General features: G+C 50.9%; 1 protein-coding gene across 16 annotated transcripts in view; it reads right to left on the minus strand.

The window, feature by feature from the left end:
- FARS2 (phenylalanyl-tRNA synthetase 2, mitochondrial) overlaps window positions 1-23,418 on the minus strand; it is a 496,231-nt gene that overhangs the window by 96,151 nt on the left and 376,662 nt on the right. For 7 of the 16 annotated variants that reach the window (XM_070074464.1, XM_051855888.2, XM_070074456.1 and 4 more), the window contains one exon: window positions 350-9,470. The exons of 8 other annotated variants lie outside the window; for them this stretch is intronic. In XM_070074464.1, the coding sequence (XP_069930565.1) occupies window positions 9,236-9,470 (235 nt within the window). In that variant the 3' untranslated portion in view covers window positions 350-9,235. Of the gene's footprint in view, window positions 1-349; window positions 9,471-23,418 lie in introns of those variants that run through there. One more of the 16 variants, XM_070074465.1, reaches the window with a different exon arrangement.

A 23,418-nucleotide genomic window follows, 5' to 3' on the forward strand; every position in this document is an offset into this window, starting at 1 on the left:
TGGAAAATTTGTACTTCGGAAAAACTATGCATGGATTTCCAAAACTTTTCTGAACTTATCTTTCCACAAGGTCTTTGAGTACCTCATATATGTGCATGGTTTGCTCATCTCAACCATTCTGGTAAGGTTTCCGCTGGACAGGATTCTGTTTTCTTCTCACACTCTGAGTCATTCCTCTGCAGAGTGCCTTCCTTTGAACAGAGCCATACAGACTGGGGACACATGAAAATCAAGTCCTTGTGCTGAATGACAGCACACTTGCTGTGACCAGCTGCACACAACCCAGTCCCTTCCCTCCTTCCTCCCTCCCCCTTCCCCTCCCTCCTCCCTTCCTTCTTTCCTTTCTTCCTCTATGAATGCAAGTGTTACATAGTTTTAATAGACAAAATAGGTGAATATACATAAGCCTATCAAACACCTTCTTCACCTATGTTGCAGTAGGCGCTATAATGTTTCTTTCTTTTCCCCCTAAAAGATACATATCAGAAAGCATTGCTGTAAAAACCCCCCATGGCGATTGGGAAATCCTAGTAAAGCACAGGATACCAGCAGCAGTGAAAAGAGAAGTGGGCTCTGGCCCCGGCTCCACCACTCACCACTTCCTGAGATTCTGGGCACTCCCCTTTGCCTGTGTTGGTCTCAACTGCTTCTTTTATATAATGAAGAAACCAGACCAGACAATTTCTTTAAAAAAAAAAAAAATCCCTCTGAGTACAAAATGCCACAGTTCCACATATACAAGTATTTTTATAACGTGGAAACTGGCAAAAATAGTACTTCTCCCAGAAGAATCAAACAGTATCGATCTCATTTAGATTAGAAGCATTCCTGTAAGAGGGGAAGGCAGATGTCTCTCCCCACCAACTCCCACCCCTCCTTAGGAACCCAAGCCAAGAACAAAGAAACTGGGCACCCACAGGGCTGATGGCAGGGAACACAGTCTGAATGACCACAATTATTTTGCCAGCTGTGCCATAAAACCTAACTTTCAGATCACCACTCCCTATCTACACTAGCTGCCTTGGAAAATTCCAGTGTCTAGGCTGTTGCTTCCGCAGGTCCAAATGTCCTTCACTGCTTGGCCAATTGGAACCAACATCCGACCAACAGGTTTCTCTTACCATTTCTATCAGACACATCCTTAACAGGAGCTGACTCTATGAGAACATCTACAAGTGAAGTTGGCCATTTGGGCTGTTACCAACATTAGTTTTAGAGGCAAAGAAAACAAATGGTGCGAATCTATCAAGACACAACAATTTTTTCTGATTTGTGACATCTGCTTTCCTTTTTTTTAAAGATGAAACTGTACTGTCTGAAAATAGTCATTTTTAAACTGACAAAAAAAAAAAAAAAAAAAAAAAAAAAGGAGGACACATCCTCAGGCACAGTGGTTTCTAAGCCAGTGCTGGAATATGACATTTACATAAAACTTTGGCTGGATCACCAAACCTTGTAAGGCTCACTTCAACATCTTGGTCAGTATTTGGGTGGGTTAGGAAATTACATGATTAATTCATATAGATGACTTAAAAGTTCAGATAAATTCTCTCTCTCCTTCTGTCCCTTTGCCTTTCAAATAACCTAGATAAAAAGGTGGCGGTGTTGTGGCACAGTGGGTTAAGCTGCCACATGGGATGTGCACATCCCACATCTGAGTGCTTGGCATTGAGTCCTGCCTCTGCCTCCCATCCAGCTTCCTGCTAAGATGCCTGGGAGGCAGACGATGGCCCAGGTACTTGGGTTCCTGTCACCCATGTGGGAGATCCAGATTGAGTTCCTGGCTCCTGGCTCTGGCCTGCCCAGGTTGCCTGTTATGAACACTGAGGGGGTGATGAACCAGTAGATGAAAGATCTCTCCTCGCCTCCTCTGCCCTGCCCCCTGGTCACGCTCCCTTTCAAGTACATAACTTGTAAAATTTAATTAAAGAATACTGTAATCCTACTACCCAGACGTGGGCATGGCTAACATCGTGTACCTTCCGCCTCAGGGAATAGAAATACACATTATGTGAGTTCATCTGCACCCACAGTGGTTTCTACAATTCCCTCTATGTACGAGACATACCCAGGTGTTAAGAGCTGGGGAGGTCTCAGCCTGACTGTGCATAGGGACCTTGTCCTGGGTGCTCTGGCTCTACACTGTCTTGTAGGTCTGAATTTGTCTAAAGCAGGACCACTGGCCTGGCGGTGAGCGGATTCGTTTCCTGGAGAGCCCTCCCGCTTCTCCTAGCTGCCCCTCACTTCCGCTGGGCTGGCACGAGTCCAACTAGCCTAAGATGAGCTGACTTTGGTACAAATGCCAGGAAGCACAGAATTCTGTACTGTCCAAGTCCCATTTTAAAACTGAAAGCATTGGCCCTGCACCCTTGCTAACACGGATCTCCTCTCGCACCCTTGCAGCCTGCGCCAGCGCGGCCTTGTGGCTGGGGTGCCCCGGGACGCGATGCAGGAAGGTTGTTCTGACTGAGGCCTCTGGCAGCAGAAGCAGGGGAGGCGCAGCCTGTTCACTTGGGTTCCACAGACAACACTGACCCCCCGTGCGTGCCGCATGCCCTGTGCCAGGTGAGAGGCAGCATGACTTCTGCCTCGCAGTGCACACATGACCGAGGTCGACGTGGAGAGGGCAGGGTGCTTCTCCCGTTGGTTGTGTTCCCCTGAGTTCTCCTAGGCTGAGGATCACATCTATTTTAATATTTGCTGTCTTTGGCTGGGGCACAGTGCAGGTGCAGGGCGGCTTGGTTGGTGAGCTGACTTGATGCCAAGCTGCAAAGGCGGACGAGGCATGTTTCTGCTGCAGCTAAAGGTTCTGCAGGTGTTTGATGATGAGAACTACTTGAATTTGGCCCCAGTCGAGCGTTGGGAATGCTGTGTGTCATGGCAGGAGCGCCCAGAGTGCATTCGCTGCACTGGCTCAGCTCAGCGTCCCTCTCAGTGTGCAGAACGTGGTGGCCCCAAATCCCAGGGCAGGAACAGAGAGGAACACGTGTCATCTGTGGCGACCCCACCTGGCTTGCATCATGACCTCCTGCTGACAGGTGCAGACGCAGCCTAGCCCTGCATCCCACCAAGCCGTGACTCAGCTACACTGAAACTCTGGGTGCTGCCTTTAAGGCGGTGGAGGGAGGCGGTTTGCAGGAGGAAGAGGAGGGAGGCATCGGCCAGCTTTCTCCAATTTTCCTCGATTTTCGTAGTCTCCACCAAAGCTTCGGAACTGAGACCACAATTCAGGAACTGACGCGTCCCTGAAATCACGGAACCCACGTAGTTTTTGTACCACGGCTTGCCCGTTAAAGCCACAACCCGCTTCTACGGCCAAAATCTGTTTGAGCCAAGTGGAGAAGGGGAGTTTTCAGCCGAGGCTGGGCCCAGGGAAGCAGCCGCGGCGCGGCGGGAAGAATGTCGGATGAAGAGTCAGACGTCGCCTGTGCCACCTTAGGACTGAAGGGCTGGGATGTGACAGAGGACGGTGAGGCGGGGCAGCTGCCCACGAGAGTCTCAGGGTGGGGATGCCCGCCCCACTGGCTTTGCACGCTGAAGGCAGCCCACGGAACCCACTCTACGTTCCACATTTCGGAGACGCCTCCCTCCACTCCTGTCTTCCCAGTGGAGGGCTCCGCCGTGCCAGCTCTGCTTCTAGCTACCTGCTGGCTCCTGCCTTCACATCCTTGTCTTCCTCTGGACGTTTTCCAGCTGCTACCTTTTCTTGAGCAATTAGGACGGTGCACATCTTCCCAGAGTAGAGAGAGGATGTTTGTGTGGAGCAGTAGGGCGCAGTTTTCCTCTAATCCACCTTCCCCACGACGGTCAGAATTCTGCTTCCTCTCCTGACACGGTCCTGCCCTCGGGGGCACGGTCGCCAGCGGTGATCCGAGGCGGTTACTTAGGTGGCAGCTCAGGGCTAGAAGCCCTCAGCTCTCGCATGCCGTGATTTCTCCTGTGGGCGTCCTGGGTGATAGATAAGACACAGCTCGGAAGAGTTCTCACGCAGCAGGGCGGACCCTTCAATCAAGGCGTGACGTTGGTGCAAGCACCTGTAAAGTGGAACCGCCCTCTGGATGCACACGTTGGGCTCTTTGAGGGCGTCCGCTTTCCTGCGCTTTCCTGCGCAGAGCCCTGGGACTGCGGGGACAGGAAGAACGGAGACAGAGTGGGAGCAGCTCCCACGTCACGTCCTGGGGGCTCAGCGTGCAGCCTCCTCTTTCTTTCTGACGGACTCCTTCCTCCTCCTCAGCTGTTGGCCACCAGCAGGCCCTAAATTAGTTAAATTTAACCACAATAAACATGCTGCAAGTGAATTATATTTAAGTCTAACAGCCACCTCAGGGCTTGTCTTGAGATGGAATAATTTTAGCTTATGCTGCCATACACAAGTCCCCTAACTAAGGCAGAAAGTAATCACCTAAGGATTTACCATAATGAGTTCGCTAACACTCATTATTCATTAGAGCACGTGAGCACTGGGATCTTTCACAGAGCTGGGCAGGACTGCGGCTTCCGAGTGCATGAGCTTGGGTGAGCGCAGTGAGGACGCTGAACACGAAAGCATTTCAGGGGCGGACAGGGCAGCGAAGACATCGACTTCAGTCTTCATTAGGAATTAGGGAGCGTTACGAGGGCCCTGACTGAACATTACTCCAGCAGAACAGAGCCTGCTAAGGAAATGAGCAGTAAGTCGGATGATGACCTTTTTGAGAGAATCAGCTGAATGGAAATGCATAAAAAGTATGTTTATTTAAAAAAAGTAAAAAACAACCTGTAATTGAGTTTCAGGGCTGTGTATGCAGATGAGAAATCACGTGTGTCTATCCATTACAGCAGCATCCCATTCAGCAGCGTTTGGTTAGGGGAACAGTTGGTGTTTCCGAAACAATCTACAACTAACAGCAACCTGTCCAAAGTACCTTTCCTCATAAGATATTATGATATTCTACACTTCGTTTATTCTGAATAATCTCCCCATCAAGAAATTCCTAGGAGCAGGTGTTCAGCCTAGGGGTTGAGATGCCTGCATCTCGCAGCAGGGTACTTGGGTTTGGTTTCCGACTCCAGCTTTTCCCCAATTCAAACTGCGGGGGGCGGCAGCCATGGCTCAAGTAATTGGGGTTCTGCCTCCTTGCTCCCACCCTGGCCCAGCCCTGCTCCTGTGGAGTGAATCAGCAGATGAGAGTGCGCTCGCTCACTCTCTCTCTCAGTCACTCTCTGCCTCTTGGATAAAAAAAACAGAAATTCTCCTTTATCCAGTCACCCTTCGTACCCTCACTGTGCATAGGCTGGTGGCCAAGAACTAGAAGTATCAAGAACAGTAAGACATTGTCTCCGTTCTCAGGAAGCTAACAGCTGAGAAGGTGACACAGCCCTGTGACTAGACAATTTCCTGTGTCTGACATCTGCAGTGATTAGTGGGGTGTACTGCCTGCTAACCACAAATTAATTGCTCAGTATTGATTTATGTTCCTTGAGTGAAGAAACCTAAATATAACTTGACCGATGACCAAACTGTCCGTGGCCAGCCCCAGCCACTGAATGCCCTTTTATGTCCGTGCACTTGGGGCACAGTCACTTGTACTTGAGCGTATGTCCTGCTAGGATGCTACATTTGTATCTAACTGTTTACAGCTTTGCTTCATTCTATAAAGAGGCTGACAGAAGACAGTGTACAATAAAGTGTGTGCGTATGAATAACGCGTGGACACAGGAGTGGGGTGTCGCTGGCGCTGTTCTCCAGCCGGACCCCTGGCGCCCACTTCCTTCTCACTCCCCACGAAGGTCATGAGCCAGCCATGGCGGGGAAGGGATGGAAGACGAGAGCTGACAATGCGGCAGGAGGTGTGCTCGAGTGAACTCTGTCTCTTCTCCAACCAACCCCTTCACGGACCCAACGTCCAATCTGGACAGGGCGCTAGGTGCTCCTGCCCGCGCAGCGCCTTGTCTCATTCTGCATGGGGCGACCGGCAGGGTGGGAACTGGAACTCCTGTGTTGTGCCTCTGACGCCAGGCCTCGATGTCAAACCCTCTCTCCTAACAGGTGCCAGCATGGCGAGGGGCGGTATAAGAAAGCATAGATCACCCGCGATCAGGGAAGAAGGGCAGGGCAGGTAGCCAGCCGCGGAGGCTCATGGGTAGGGCAGGCTGAGCTGCTCCCAGCCACGGTCTAAGGGACAACGGTCAGTTCCAAATTTCTTAAGATCAAACTTCCCTGCCCCTTGAGGTGAGCTGCCTTTCTCCTGGCATTTACCTCTGAAGACATTTTTCACAAAGGGTTTTATAGAAAGGACACTGGCTGAGTGACATAATGGACAAGGTGAGATGCTGAGCAGACTAACTTGTCTCTAAGCAGCGATGGATTCCCTATGTCAGTTTCACACGGTCCTGTGGACGGAGGCCAGCTATGGGATATTCAAGCCCCTGTCAGCAAGGCAGTGTTACGGAAGGCCACAGCGGCTCTTCAGAGGCAGGAAATGCCTTCTGTTTTCCCATTCCAGGACTGCTCTTTCTTAGGCTAAGGGGACTGACATGTGCTTGCTTTTTCAGGTCCTGTGCTAGGCAGCAGACGTCAATCCTCTTGGGGCACTGTGTAGAATCACCTTCATAGCAAGGAAAAACAGCTGAGGTCCAGAGAAGTCAAGTAACCTGCTCAAGGTTACATGGCAATAGAGATGTAAAATCAGGTTTAAACTTGGATATGCCTTCATGGTCATCCATTTTTGGCTCTGGTTATTTCTACATAAAATAATAATAATAATTAATAATTAGGGGCCAGTGTTGTGGTGTAGCAGGTCGAGCCACTACTTGTAATGCCGGCTTTCCGTATGGGTACTGGTTTGAGACCAGGCTGCTCCACTTCTGGTCCAAGTCCCTGCTAATGTGCTTGGGAAAGCAGTGGAGGATGGAGCAAATGCTTGGGCCCCTGCACGCACGTGGGAGACCGGAATGGAGCTCCTGGCTCCTGGCTTCAGCCCGGCTGAGCCCTGGCCATTGCTGACATTTGTAAAGTGATCTCTCTCTCTCTCTCATTCTCTCTCTCTCTGACTGTGCCTTTCAAATAAATCAATCTTTAGAAGTAGTAATAATTATTAATAGCTTAAATGTCTTGCTTAAATTATATAGTTGGCCAGCCCTGTGGTATAGAAGGTTAACCCTCTGTCTGCGAGGCCAGCATCCCATATCGGTGCTGGTTTGAGTCCTGACTGCTCTTTTTCTGATCCAGCTTCCTGTTAGTGGCCTGCAGAAGCAGTGGAGGATGCTTGGGCTCCTGCACCCATGTGGGAGACCTGGAAGATGCTCCTGGCTCCTGGCTTGGGATCAGTTCAGCTCTGGCCCTCGCGGCCATTTGGGGTAGTGAACCAGCGGATGGAAGACCTCTCTCTGTCTCTCTCTCTCTAACTCTACCTCTCAAATAATAAATAAAATCTAAAAAAATAAAAAGTATCAAAAACATCAAATACCAAATTCCTTTAGTTAAGCAGACTTCGGGGATTCCTCCCCTCTGGTTTCTCTGGCTGTTTAGCTGGAACGCCCCAGTGGTCGCTATCTCAGCATTGCACGCTTGCTGGAGAACCCCGCCCAGCTTCCTCAAAGGCAGTTAACTCCAAGCTTGAATCTGCACAGTGTCATTTATGTCAGCCGGCCAACAGTACAAGAGTGAAAATAAATATTTGCTTACGTGGCTGGTCATAAAATACATACAAAACAGAAAAAACAGACTTCACGTTATAAGCAAGTCATCAACATGTCTAAATAAAACCCGACATTCATTGAAGCTACTAAAGCTCATACCATCGCTCGAGGGAAAAAGCCAAATGTAGAAGCTTCTCATGTGTTTGCAGGGCTCCTGTTTATTGCCAGAGATTTCTACAGGAGCCAGTGGGAGGAGAGCCAGGAGGACCGCTCTGATGACGGGTGGGAGAGGCGCGCGGGCCACAGACGATGACGCAGGCAGCTGGGGACAAGTTTGGTGGCTCAGGAAACCCGCATGCCACAGATGCACTTCCACATCGACACTAGAAAGTGTATCTCTTGCTCCAAGAGTTGGTCACCAGGAGCCAACATATTTTTAGAGGAAGTAGCATCTGTCTTTTTCAACCCACTGACGTTATGGTGCGGGTACACTCTGTCAACACAGTCAGAGAGAGATGCGCATCAGATGATGCTGGCGTCTTCAGCTCACTGGGCCCCCAAGTTCCCACCAATAAAGTGACAGGTTCGGGTGGACTGCTTTAGCTCTCAGCTAGCTTTGACATTCTATCGTTTTATGGCTTTAGCCGGCTGGCTCTACATTTGGTTTTGACAGTTTAGTTTTTAAGGGGTAACCTTTAATGTCAAATGATAATCTATTTTTCTTTTCCAGATTTTGAGTTGTTGCATTTGCTCTTTGTCATACTTCAATTACTTTGATTTTTTTCAAAGGATTTATTTAGCTGTTTGAAAGGCAGCAAAACAGAGAGAGAGGAAGAGGGAGAGACAGAAAAAGAGGTCTTCCATCAGCTGGTTCACTCCCCAAATGGCTGCAATAGCCAGGTCTGGACTGGGCCAAAATCAGGGTCCAGGAACTCACTCCTGGTCTCCTAAGTAGGTGGCAGGAGCCCAAGCATTTGGGCCATCTTCCACTACCCACCCAGGGACATTAGCAGGGAGCTGGACTGGAAGTGGAACAGCTGGGACTCAAGCTGGTGTCCCTGTACGGCATGCAGACACTACAAGTGTCAGACTAACGTGCTGCACCACAAGGCTCGCCCCTCTTTGTCTTTCTATCTGCACTGCACATCCCTGGTCCATAGCAAACTCCTCATGTACTAAGCATTCAACAGCTCTCTCTCCTTTGCAACTGGCAAGTTTCCTGGAGCTCCAGGCACTTAGAGGAGAAGACCTAATTCTGTTCTTGTACGACTGGGCTGGCTGCTCGCCCGGTAGGAACGCACAGGGGCATCTGGGTGGCAGTTGTTCTAACTCCAAGAGCATTCAAGGCCCTGCAGCAGTCATTTATCAACGGGTGCTGACTAAGCACACTGGTGTGCCTCACTCTGTACAAAAGCAAAGAAACATGGGGGAGTCTTAGCCACGTTCCTCTGCGTAAGACAGCTCAGTGGGAGAGTGACTGGAGTCTCCTTTGCGTAGCGACCACTCCAAGCTCAGGGCACGGCAGAGAAGGCATGCAGTGTTGCGGGGTTCGCCAACGGCAGTGAACCAACAGGCACCGTGGGCTTTTCAAGGGCAGTCTCCCACGCCTCTGCGGCTATGAACACCCTTCCTCCTTCCAGGTCCTACCTGGAGCAGGACACACCTCCTCTCTGCGCCTCCTCAACGCCAGTGCCTCTACCAGTCCAGCTGCCCTCTCTCCAAGCCCCTCCCAGCACCCACCCCAGAGGAGTGGAAGCTCCCCATGATGCTGACTTGCCTCCTGGTAGTAGCTGGCTGGGGACAGGCTCTTCACGTACTCCTCTGAGCTCCCGAGGCAATGCTGGGCACAGCTAAACCACAAAGGAAATGGTTAAAAGCAAGATGCACGTTTCTATTAGCTTTCCAAATAGTTGAATGCATTTCAGTCCCTATGTTTTCAGAAACTGTTTATCATGTATTTTCTCTATTCCCGGTCACTAAAATGCTTGCCCGGGGCCACGTGGTACTGCTTCAGATGTTCCAGTGTGAGGGGAAATGAATACAATAGAAGCATAAAGCTGATGCATTATTACCAAGCCCGCAGAAAGCACCTCACCCACACCCGCCGCCTGTGCGTCCCTGGGTCTCCTCACCGTCTCCGCTCCAGCCCCTGCGGAGCCTGTGAGCCCTAAACCTCCCAGAGATCCTCCCCGCCGAGAAGGGGTGTGGCTCGCCTGTCCAGTCAGCACACCTGTGCGTCCTCACTGCCCCAGGGTGGGCTGCCAGCCCAGCCACCGTGGACACCACCACAGAGCCACTGTGTGTACAGCAGACCACATCTCCCCACTGCCATCACAGGCTGGGAAACCGCACGTCAGGGCCGAGCAGTCAGTCAGCCGCGTCTCGGGGTGGGCATCCTCAGACCAAAAGTCTTATGTCGGGGGCCGGAGCTGGGGTAGAGCACGTTAACCTGCCACCTGTGATGTCAGCATCCCACAGGAGAGCACCAGGTTGAGTCCCAGCTACCCTGCTCCTGACCCAGCTTCCTGCTAACGTGCCTGGGAAGGCAGCCGAAGATGCCCCAAGTCCGTGGGCCCCTGCCATCCAGGTGGGAGACCAGGATGGAGTTCCTGGCCTCTGGCTTCAGCCTCCCCCAGCCTGGTTGCTGGGGCTACTGAGCACTGAACCAGCAGATGGAAAAGCTCCCTCTCTGTCATTAGCCTTTCAAATAAATAAAATTAAGACAACAAAGAAAGTCTTAGATGGCCACCGGCTCTGCTTCAACAAGGACGAGGGACTTGCTTTCACATGTGCCCCCCCCCCCCCCTTACACAGCTCCTTGCATGGCGTTGAGGGCAACCTTCTATAATTTCCCTCCTGCCAGTCTTCTGCCCTGGGAGCAACAAGTGGATTCAGTTTTGTCTCTTTCAAACAACAAAGAAAACAAAAAGACAGCATCATACCGCAGAGAAGGGTTCAGGAAAGCAGGTGGAGAGAACTGGCAGGCCACGTTCCGAGGCACTGCTGTGGATCAGTGGGTAAGCAATGCCAACACGACTCTTGAGCCGTTGGATGACAGAGCCCCAGGAACCTCCAGAAGTCACAGCTGGGACATTCCACACACACACCCTGTGTGCCTACTCTGAGGAACGTCCACACTGACGCTGAAGGAACAGAGATCTCCTGTCCTATTAAGAAAAACAGACAAACCTAGAGCTAACCGTAACACCAGGTCAGCCTCTTATTCAAAGAACTTGCAGGGGCCGGCGCTGTGGCGCGGCGGCGCAGCGGGTTAAAGCCCTGACCTGAAGTGCAGGCATCCCGCACGGGCACCAGTTCTAGTCCCAGCTGCTCCACTTCTGATCCAGCTCTCTGCTATGGCTTGGGAAAGCAGTGGAGGATGGCCCAAATGCTTGGGCCCCTGCAACCATGTGGGAGACCTGGAAGAAGCTCCTGGCTCCTGGCTTTGGATCGGTGCAGCTCCAGCTGTTGTGGCCAGTTGGGGAGTGAACCAGCAGATGGAAGACCTCTCTGGCTCTACCTTTCTCTGTAACTCTGTCTTTGAAATAAATAAAATAAATCTTAAAAAAAAAAAAAAAAAACTTGCAGTCATGGACTTGCAGGCTGCCTCGCACTTTGGACGTGGTGTTTTGTGAGTTATTTACTTCAGACGTGGTGAATGAAATCACAAGGCGTCAACACTGGGACCTGCACCTTCCAAGGAAGTCACCGCCCGAGGAAGGAAGAGCCGTGCAGACGTCCCAGGTGGGGAGCTGACGTCCTGGGTGGCAGGTGAGGCCCGTGGCTCCCCTAAGGCCACCTGGGCTGCTTGAGGACACTTTCTAATGGGACTCGGTCGAGACAGCCACTTGCCATAGCAAACTCATCATGGGCTAAATATTAAAGGGACCTCTCTCAGGACCCAGATAATCTTCGACTTCCTGGCTCTTCTTCTCCCCCTCTAGCACAGGGGAGTTCCTATTTTCAGTGTAAAATTAACATAGAGATGAAACCTTTTCAGAGAACGGAGCCTGAACCAGCACAGGAGACGCTAAGTTTTCTATTTCTAAAATGAGAAGGTTTTCCTTTTTCTTTAACACCCCAAAGCAGCCAGTTGATTTGTGTTTAGATTGGGCTTCCAAGCCTGAGCTGCCAACAGCGGATCGATGCTCGGGAGGGCGGAAGAGGGCGGCACCTGCAGGCTGCCAACAGAGCTGTCTACCGTGGAGACGTCTGAGCACCAGCCGGACCTGGCCGTGGGCAGCGAGGAGCCGGTCCGTCCTTGGCACCCCCAGCAAACACACCGACAGGGTCAGAAGCAAACACTGGTGCTGGAGGAACCTCTCCTTGACCGGGGCAGGACTCCGCGTCCGTGTCTGGCGCCTCCATCATTTCAAAGGCGTTCTCGTTGTTCTTCCGCCAGCATTGCTCTTCAGCTCTCGCACCTCTGGAGAAAGGACTCTAAGTAGCTGGGCTGGGAGGAACGACACGTTTGTGGCAGGGCCCGCACCACCCCTGCTTCCACACCAACCTTTGTCTTTTTTTAGGTTTTCTCACATCCCTCCTCTTCGCTGTTTCAGGCTCTCAAGTTCCCTCCACTTTTCCTTTAGTGGATTGCTTCTGATCTCATCGGGGGGAAAACATTCTCTGAGTCATTAACAATACAAGACACTGCAGAAAGCTGTCTGCTGGTGGCCGCAAAGGCGAGCCCTCTCCAATGCCAATGTCAAGGCTTTTCAATTAAGGGAGCACAGAGCGGCTGTGAATAACACTGGCTCCTTACAGCAAATGCTTCCATCCAAACAGACTAAAAGAGGAGTGAGGGTGTGTGTGTGTGTGTGTGTGTGTTTTGAAAGTTCAATCAACTGATTCCACTGGTAAATGGTTTAAAGCAGCTGAAAAAGAATATGTTTTTATCTGTGTCAAGCTGGCTAAAGATACTCCCTGCATCAAAGGGCCACTTGGTGCCCAGAGGGGTTGGTTTTTAACACAAAGGGAACAGATATTGGTTAGTGCCTACGTGGGAGTAGATACATAAACCCCCATATGCTCTGTAATTTTCAATCCTGTGGACAGCATTCATTTAGACACTGTGAAAAACTAGATACAGAATAACCTACTTTTAGGGTTGTACGTGACTCAGAGGAAAAGGGCTTCTTAAACAGAGCTGCCAACGAGTGGAGGCAGCGCAAGAGAACAGACGCGGAAGCTCCGTCACGACGCCTAAACTGATGTAAGAGGACGCATCGGGCACGCGGTGTGGCCGGGCATTACGTTGGGTAAACTCATCACACATGAGACGGGAGGGTTAATATCCATTGCACAGAGAAGTCAACCGGGGCATAAAGTTCAGCTTGCCCAGGCCACGCAGGCCTAGCAAGTGACCCCTGCATCATCCATCCCCAGCTGGGATGAACGGACCCTTGTCTCTTGACTGCTACACACCGCTATTTGTACCGCTGGCTTCTCACTGAAGGACCCGAAAACGGACTGTTTAGCATGGATTTCTTAGATAATTACAGTTTTGGCAAATAGCTGATGGAGAATTATGTGTCTTCACACACATTTGGATGGATCTAGTGACATCTGTTCCTAAGGAAGTTCAGATGTAGATGCCAGCAAAGGCAGTGGCCTCAGTCAGCAAGGCCTCCCTCCGGGACACCACGCTGGGAAGATGGAACAGGTGGCGACACGAAGCTGTGGAAGCTGGCAGTGTGGGCGGCTCCCTCCTCGAGGCTGTCTGAGGGTGGCTAACATAGAGCGCGGGGCTGGTACAAGGATGATTGTCAGATTTCATCAACTACAGGCCTGCCATTCCCGGGGAAGTCCCTGCAAAACCGAAGTAACAATACGCACACAGAACAACCATACTGATATCGTGGGCAACACGTTGTAAGGATGGGGAAGACAGAACAAATGAGGAGTACAGCCTGTAATAAAAGAGTTGCCAGGATGAAAAGAAGATTGGGGAAAAAGCAAACCGACCACCAGGCTTGTGATGTTACAAGTACAGTGGGGAGCCCTCGGGAAGAAGTCAGTGAGGACCCCGGCAGCCCGATCAGTGTCAAAGGCAAGCCCAGGAAGGAAGCCCATGGGCAACGGTAGCACACTTCCGGCAGAGTGTTTGTGGTAGCGGTTGTTGAGTTGAACACGCTGGCTTCTCAAGAGATTGGTTCGATGAAAGATCTCCCACAGAAGGAAGCGGACCGGGGCAGATCAGGGGTTCGGGGAGGCTCTGTGCCAAACCACAGCCCAGCAGATCTCTGCACCGCACTGGGCGCAGCTTCTCCTCCGCCCCCGACCCCAGCTGGTTCCCATGTTCTCCACAGCCTCACCACGCCCCTTCCAGTGTGACCTACCCTTCCCTGTGTTTACCCGTGGACGGGCCTTGCACCCATGTCAGGGAGCGAACTGAAGCCAGCAGCACCCTGTGGTGGGCTGAGAAGCCTGCAGTGCCCGCATCCACACATTCGGTCCTCTCCACCTCCTTCAACCTGCGGATCCCAGTGTCCGGCCCGGCCGTCTCAGGAACGCTGCAGCATTGGGTCTCCCTCCTCTCTCTCTCTGTAGATCCTTCTATCTCCTTTGTACACTGTAGAGTTTATCATATTCTTAGAAAAGTTCTCTTGACCCATTCGACCCCTCCAAGACCTCGTCTCTCTGCTTCCCTTGATCACTTTTTTCTCAGCCTACTGACGCACACTTGGCGCCAACCTTGCCTCTGCCCCCTAAGAAGCATCACATCTCCGCGGTCACAAATGGCCTCCACGCTCTCTGGAGTCATTCCGTTAGCCCCCCAGCAGCTTTCCATGTGCGGGCTGCTTCCACCGCCTTGGACCCTGCCCTGCCTGGCTCCCTAGCTCCCATGCACCTGCTCCTTCCCTCTGTCCTGCTTCTCCCATGCCCCAAGCGGATTAACTGTCCTCTCCCTGGCCACTAACTGCACGAGTCCCTCAAGACGCACCCAGAGCCTGCTGGCTCTTCCCGCTGCGTATCTTCCAGTCCAGCTTCTCCATACTCTCAGCTGCAAACATGTTCTAAATGAAGATTACCCACCCATGCACAGGGCCGTCCCCACGTCTTCTCCTAAGCTCCAGACGACTCCAAACTGCCTGCGCAACGTGTTCACAGCGAGGTCGTCGACCGCCAGACGGTAGCACTGTGCATTCAGTTCCACAGGCGCACGCTTGTGCCAACCTTCAGACTTCAGTCGGTCAAGTGGGAAGCTCCAGTTTTCATCTTTCTTGGATCCCTCAGTAGGGATCCCACAGCCTCAGTAGGAGACACCACCGTCTCCTGTACCTCTGCTGCGGCTTCCTCCTGGGCACACGGCCCCACTCTCCCCTCTAATCCATCCTGCACACACCTGCCAGACTCACGGCTTCCAAAACTAAACCTAACTGAGCCGCATCTCTTGTGTCAGCATCCCAGGGCCTTCTGACTGCTCCTTGCTAAAACGAGAGGGCCTCTGACTGCTCCTTGCTAAAACGAGAGAGCCTTCCGCGCTGTCGAGGCCCAGCGCAGGCTGGCTTCAGCATCACCCACTGCTTTTCCCAGAAAGCCTGGCTGAGGCTGCTCCTCAGCCCCCTCCCCTCCCCTGCTCACTGTTCTTACAGCATTACGGTGTGGACGCCTACCCAGCTGTCACTTCACATCCACCAGGTCTGTCTTTGCTCCCCACTGGACACACAGCCCCTGGCATCCAGGAGGCACTGGGCTGAATCACTGAACGGCTTACTGAGCAGTGTGGCCCGACGGTGAGCCAGGCAGTGCGGGACTGATGGGTGGCACTCTCTGTGCTCCACCCTAGGGCGGCTTTGAGAAATGACACACCTGGGACACGCTTCCCAACCCAAGAGGGAGGATGCTGAGAGGAGGAGGGTGGGGGTAGGGGAGCAAAGCAAGATTCCACCTGCCCTAAAATACCCTTGAGGAGGAGTGTTTTCAAGTCCACTCTGTTCACTAACACAGGAAAGATCTGTGAAAAGCTCAGGGGAGTTGAGCTGGGATGAAACCGTGTCCTCCGTGTACCTTGTCATATTTATATCAGTCCTTCTAACACATCTCTGTGCCTCGTTCTTCATACACCTGTCCTCTTCAGTGAGGCTATAAATTACTTGAAAGTCAAGGCCTTGATTCTTCCCCTGGTACGCAGCATTCAAGTGTGTCTGCTGGCCAGCACAGCTTGGGTTCTTGTAAGTGTTTTTTGATGAATGGGTCATGGATAGAAACACAAATGAGTGGATAAATGCAAACACAGGCATCAAACACAAAAGGTGCCCACTTCACAACTGTGTGCATGGACAAGTCACCAGGATGGTGTCTACCCCACAGTCACCTCCTGTCCCCAGCCTGGACCATCCCAGTGTAGGGCAAGCAGCAACGGGCTGAGGATTAGACGACAGTTCTGTGTCTGCTCACCTGACTGCCACCTCGCTACACTCAGCTCTTGTAGGGACATCAAGAAACAAAACCTCTTTGCCCTGACACACAGCACAGGTGAGTTCTCTTCCCATCCCCCTTAATCTAGCTACCAGTTAATCAAAGTCTAGTGCTAGCTCTGTGCAAACCAGCAGGGTTTGCTTGGCCAGGAAAGTCTTGTCCTTCTGGGCTTAACATGAGATAGCAAGACTCAATGATCTCTAGGATCTCTCTCAGCTCGAACATTTGATGAATTCACAATTAACCCCCAAACAGCAGAGAAAAACTGAGGACAGCCAAGCCCACACAATTGCACTGACCACAATGGGCCGCATGTGGCTTGAAAAACTCTTCCACAGAGCTAACCACACTTCAGGCAATGCTAAGAGAGATCATGTCTAAGGAAAACTTGTCCAGTATGGGCACCTTGCATCAAAGTCTCCCCAGATTGCAAGACACGATGGGAACAAGAATAAGACACATCAGTGTCAGGGAACAAGACAGCTAAGGAAATAGTGATTCAAATAACATGTAAACAAAATCTGAAATTGAATATGAGCGTATATCAAATATTCTTGCCATTGGAGTATACAGAAAGAATGATTAAATAACTCAATATCAATTTAAAATAATCTCATAATTTAATTTTATCTTGATGGGGGGATGTTTAATTTCCCCTAAAATTCATTAACTTAAAAGTTTCTATGGCAAGCCGGCGCCGTGGCTCAATAGGCTAATCCTCCACCTTGCGGCGCCGGCACACCGGGTTCTAGTCCCGGTTGGGGCGCCGGATTCTGTCCCGGTTGCCCCTCTTCCAGGCCAGCTCTCTGCTATGGCCAGGGAGTGCAGTGGAGGATGGCCCAGGTGCTTGGGCCCTGCACCCCATGGGAGACCAGGAAAAGCACCTGGATCCTGGCTCCTGCCATCGGATCAGCGCGGTGCGCCGGCTGCAGCGGCGGCCATTGGAGGGTGATCCAACGGCAAAGCAAGACCTTTCTCTCTCTGTCTCTCTCTCTCACTGTCCACTCTGCCTGTCAAAAAAAAAAAAAAAAAAGTTTCTATGGCAGAGATTCAGTCCTATTTTGCTATCACTCTATCTCATCCTAGAAAAATTTAGCTTTTGCTTCTTACATTTTTTGAAATGTAGAGTTACAGAGGAAGGGAGGGAGGGAGGGAGAGAGAAAGATCTTCCATCTGTTGGTTCACTCTCCAAATGGCCACAATGGCTGGAGCTAGGCCAGGCTGAAGCCAAGAAGCCAGAAGCCAGAGTCTTCCGCTTGGGTGTAGGGGCCCACACACTTGGGCCACCCTCCTCTGCTATCCCAGGTGATTAGAAGAGAGCTGGAGTGGAAGTGGAGCAGCCAGGGCTGGAAGTGGCACCCTTATGGGATGCTGGCTTTGCAGGTGGTAGCTTAACCTACTGAGCCACAACACTGCGCCCCTAAAATACAGTTAACAGACATTTGCTGATTACTTCCCTACAGTTTACACAATGCAAATGCCATCAAGGATGCAACTGCTGCACAATGTACATTTCTTAGAGAAGCAAGGACACAAGCAGATGTGTACTGAATTAAGTAGTTAGGGTGTACGAGTGCATACTGCAGGGTGTACACTCAGGACTGCCTAAGACCTCGGAAGCATATACCCAGTAGCTCAGGGTTCACCCCCTTGAAGCACCCACATGGTTTTCGGGTTTAGCTATTAGGGATGAAAATCTCTGAAAGATGTGTTGATGCTTCCAATCTCTGCCAAGCAGTAACCAAACAACTGAACGGTAAGAACAGTCAACAGAAGTAAGTATTAAACCATTACCTTGTCCCAGGCACTGTCCCAGGTGCCTCTGATATGTTATTCTACTTATAGTCTTCACACCAACTAATGACGCAGAAGGTCTTGTGTATTAGTCCCCATTGCACAGGTGTGGAAACTGAAGTTAAGTAACTTGTCCAAGGCACCATGGCAGTTAAGTGGTGGAAGCAACACTTAGCCCAAGCAGTCTGCCTCCGAGCCCAAATGGTGGCCCGTGACCCCCACACTCCTCTACAAACTACCGACCATGGTATGGCTTTTACTGACAATGGAGAATGACAAAACTGAACATCAATTTTTGAAAATGGCTCTGACCTCCTTTTTGTGCTCTCTGCTTTTAAGAGCCATTAATACAATCCAGGCTGCATGTAGCTAAATGCATATCAATCCCAACGGAGCACTGCTAAACCGGGCCCTGTTGGAGCCAGAACCTCCTTTAGCAAGGGCAGAGGACACAAAGAACAAAAGGTCTCCAAGACCAGCCTGATGCTTGCCACCTTCCTGCATCTGAATGTCAGGACCTCCGGGTCAGTGATCCGGCAGCAGGAGGGAAAACGCTGGGATGATTTCCCGGATCTCGTCTTCCATGCTGTTTCCCGTTCTGTGTTTGGTCCATCTGATCAGTGCAGCAAAGTGGAAGAGACGCCTTCATTGCACCAAGTGATCCTAAATTTGTGTTTGACCGAAGGGATTTCGGTGCTTACGCCCTCATTTGGATAAAGGTGCCCATCTGAAGAGACACAGGGGTCAGTCCTCTACGTTAGGAGGAAGCAGGAAGGGAACCAATCATGAAGAGCACATGCTCTCGGTGTTCCTAGAATGCACACTCCACAGAAAGGGGGCAGACGCATGACACTGGGAAATAACGCCCGAGGCACTAATGTATCATTACATACTTTACATATCATTACACATGATTAGATGTACACATATACACTACGTAAGGGTATATAATGTCTTAGCATCTACAAGGTTGAAGTATTTCTCAAAAACCAATCGGGGTGGCACTGTGGCACTTGGGTTAGGCTTCCACCTGGGATGCCTGCATCCCACATACGAGTGCCAGTTCAAGTCCCAGCTACTCCACTTCTGATGCAGCTCCTTGCTAAGGAACCTGGGAGGCACCAGAGGATGGCTCAAGTGCTTGGGCCCCTGACAATCACATGAGATCCAGATGGTGTTCTGGGCTTCTGGCTTCCAGCTGGCCCGGTCCCAGCTGTTGCAAGCATTTGGGGAGTGAACCAACAGATGGAAGATCAATCGATCTCTCTCTCTCTCTCTCTTTCAAGTAGTTGAAAAGAAACATTTGAGAAAAAGCCAATCATAGGACACTCACCAGACTACCAAGATACCAGAGTACTAAAAAAAGTTCATGGAAAACGGAATTAAACTCTAACTTTATTATGGTGCAAATATTTTTGAAATTCATGCACGTAGGGGGTATTCAAAACTGTCACAGAAAATGTGCATTATGAAAAAAGTATACACAGATTTCAAAATTATTTGAACCAAAATATATCTTTTAATTCGATTTTCTAATGAACTTTTACAACACGATTGTAGTTTTTCATTTTCATTGGGATATACCACACTGATGTTTAAAACAGCTGTATCGAAGAACGAAGTTGAGGCGAAATACGCTACTGGTCCCAGCATCTGTTTAGAAACGCCTTTGCTAGAGGCAGGCGTTTGGGCTAAAGGTTCAGATGCTACTTAAGAAGCACACATCCTGTTTCAGTGTCTGGTTTGAGTCCTGGCTCCACTCCTGACTCCAGCTTCCTGCGATGCACACTCTGGGAGGCAGCAGGTGACGGCTCACATGGTTGGACCCCGACACTTGTGTGAGAGACCTGGACTGCGTCTTGGCTCCTGGCTTTGGTCTAGCTCATCCCTGGCTGTGGTGGACATTTGGGGAGTGAACTAGCAGATGGGATTTCTATTATATCTCAAATAAATAAAAATAAATTGGAAAAAATGTCACAGAAGTGCCCCGGGCAGGGGACAAGAATTAGAACTGTGAACTGCACACAAACACTCAGGCACATCTTGTGCTCAGGTCAGCTCCTCTCATCTACAGACACCTCCCACAGGCTGGTCCACCGGCCTGAGTGTGGCAGAGTCACTCCCTGTGTGACAGTGAGGTCCAGATGTCCACCAGGAAGAGCAGTGATGCCAAAGGCACTAATGGGAGCTCTGGAGTAGGGGGCGTCAAAGGAAGTGACCCCGATAACCATAGCAACAAGAAAGGGATTGTCATCATCCTTGGGTTCCATTTTCCTTGGAGACAGAAGGAAAGTTTCCAAGAAACGTGGAGGTGCTGGTTTTCCTACAATGTTACTAAGTCCTAGGATGACATGGAACACAGCTGGAGTTCAGAGTGACTGCCCACGATCACTACAGACAACTTCATCAGGTCTCAACTGTCCCAAAGAACGAACAGAAATTCTCTAAGATTTCTTAAGCTATGATAGGAAACTAAGTTACGCACTAAAAACCTGGTCTGTCGATATTTAGGGACAGAGAAGGGGAAAAGCAACATCTAGCTGTCTTTCAGAAGGGGCCGGCGTTGTGGCACAGCAGGTTAAGCTGCCGCCTGCAGTGCTGGCATCCCCTCTGAGCACCAGTTCAAATTCTGGCTGCTCTGCTTCCAACCCAGCTTCCTGCTAATGCTCCTGGGAAGGAAACAGAAGGTGGCCCAAGAGGCTGGGCTCCTGCTATTCACACGGAAAACCCGACTGCAGTTTCAGGCTCCTGCCTTCGGCCTGGCCCATCCCTGACCATGGTGGTCACCTGGGGAATGAACCAGCAGATGGAAGACCCCTCCCCCAACTCTGCCTTTCAAATAAAACATCTTTTTAAATATTTATTTGAAAGGCGGGGGGGGAGGGGTCGGTCTTCCATCTGCCGGTTCACTCCCCAGATGGCTACAAGGCCAGAGCTGCACCGATCTGAAGCCAGGAGCTACTTTCAGGTCTCCCACATGCATGTAGGGGCCTGAGGACTTGGGCCATCTTCTACTGCCTTCCCAGGAGCATTAGCAGGGAGCTGGACTGGAAGTGGAGCAGCCGGGACTTGAACTGGTGCTCACAGGGGATGCCAGCACTGCAGGTGGTGGCTCTACTCACTATGCTGTTGCCCTGGCCCCTCCCTCCCTCCCTCTCTCTCTCTCTCTCTCTCTCTCTCTATATATATATATATATATATATATACAGGCACAATATCATCACAGGAGCTCCTATAGGAGGGAGGCAGGGAGGCTGGGGTCAGAGGTGTGAGGAGAAGAGCACAAGGCAGTGATGTGGGGGAGGGCCACGAGCCAAGGACGCTGGTGGTCTCCAGAGGTCGGGAGTCAAAGGCCTGATCCTCTCCCAGGTCCTCCAGGAGGAACCCAGTCCTGCAGTGCAAGAATTTTGTCCCAGTGGAACCAACTTCCCCTTTCAGGCCTCTGGAAGCTGGGGAAATGTGCTGTTTTAGCCAATTCCATTCGTGGTAATTTGTTATAGCAGCAACAGGAAACTAATACAGCGTCCACTGTACTGAAAGCCAAGATTTCAGGCTCAAAATATGAATTACAAAAACAGACTGAAATGGTTTACTGCTTGATGGCTAAGGAAAGGACACTTCCTCAGATCACGTACCGCAAACCGAAGCTCTACTGGGATCAAGGAAGACAAAATTCAGCTGGACTAGGAAGACACAGTGGGAGAAAACCGTGCAATTCAAAGAGAACCATGTTCCGACAAGGACAGACGTTGCAGGATTCCCACCGACAGGTCTCAGGTGCAGCGGTCAGAGGACACGTTAATAGGAGCTGTGTCAACATGTCTGCACAGTCTTCTCCATGCCTGGAATCCCACCTCGCAGAGCCACACGTCTGGGGGTCTCACACGCTCTGGTGTTTCAATCATCTTTACCAAATACTCAGTGAATCCCGAGGGGCAAGGCATACCCAGGCCCTCAAGGGCAGCGAGACGTCACCCTGCTATCCACACAGGACGCGTCACCCTGACAACATCTTTCTTTTTGGGACAAATATTTCAAACACCAACTCCAGAAAATCATGCAAAAATTCTGACTTAGTCTCTCTGCAACTCCTTAGGGGCTAACACTGTGGCAGAGAGACTGGGAGAGGCTCGGCTCACCCCCACACGTCTGCCAGGAAGAAATGCACCGGTCTGGCTGGTGCATCCAGGAAAGGATGTCATGACCCATCACGGCAGACCCACTCCTGCCTCTGAGCCGCCAGGGCAGGTGCTTCTGCTCTCTGAGGGAGGCTGTGGGAGAACCCCTGTGCCACTGGGGCTGCACTTACAAGCTGCACCCAGGTCAGCCAAGCCTGCCAGCCCCCCTGAAGCCCATTGTCACGTGTGCAGCGTGCAGGACCCGCCCGAAGGGGTGGAAAGCAAGGTGGAGGTGGAGCTCACCCGCTCCTCATGCCGGCTCTGCTGTGCCTCTCGTGAAGCCGGGCTCTGTCTGGTTCGCTGGCGCAGCCCGCGGTACAGAGGGGCCCCCGGCGCACAGCAGGCACTCCAGCTGCTGAATGCGTAAGCGGGAGAACCATAGGAGGCTGGGGATGCATTTATTTTATAATCACAACAGCGCAAACCCTTAAGGCTCCGTTCCTCTCCGAATCTTCCTGATGAAATGAGATCTCTTCCTTCCTAGCCCCCAGGAGGGCCCGTGCCGCTCTCACACGATGTTCTTGTCCTAGCTTACGATTTTCCTCTCCCAGACACACTGTAAAAGGCCAGCAGTGGAACCTGCCTCATTCCCTGTTGTATCCACGCTGCCAGCCCAAACCTGCTTTGGAGGAGTAAGTGCTAAATTCCTGTCAGTGGATTCGAATCATTAAACCATCTTTAATCCACATTTTAGAGTTTTCACAGAAAAGGTCATTTGTATTACTAAGCAGAAGATTATAGTGAATCAACATACTTAAAAAAAAACCCCAAACTCATAAATACCCTATACTAGGAAGAACTACTGAAACATAACAATAGATTCTCCAATAAGACGAGCCAGGCTCATTAACATCTGAGGTTCTCAAACACATCCCAAGCATTGTTAAATCGATTTATCGATACATAAACACTTCATGTTAATATAGCTATACAGGCATATGACTAGGCTTACTAATTAATTGGCCTTCCCTATCTGTGAAGTAAGAAGAGATAAAAATAACATGGCATATTGCATTCACATGTGGCATACGGCAGGCTTTATAAATACGCACACTTTGTCTTTCTCTCCCTCACACACACAGACCCCCGACTCAAGGCACTGGCCTCTCGCCCTGGTCTGAGGGTCTCAGTGGATCCTTTTAGGATCTTGGACACCGCCGCTGCCTTACAGGCAGTCCAAGGGGGCACATCCATCACCACCAACCAGGAGGCACCTGCCTTGCTCTCTGGAACCTGCCCAGTCAGATGCTAGATTTATTTATTTGAAAGGCAGAGCTACAGAGAGAGACAAAGGGAGAGACACAGAGGGAAAGAGCTTCCATCCCTTGGTTCCCCCCCTAAATGGCTGCAATGGTAGGGCAGGGCCAGGATGAAGCCAGGAGCTTCATCTAGGTCTCCTACATGG

This window comes from Oryctolagus cuniculus, chromosome 5 (assembly GCF_964237555.1).
Source record: "Oryctolagus cuniculus chromosome 5, mOryCun1.1, whole genome shotgun sequence".
In the NCBI taxonomy this organism is placed as follows: Eukaryota; Metazoa; Chordata; class Mammalia; order Lagomorpha; family Leporidae; genus Oryctolagus; species Oryctolagus cuniculus.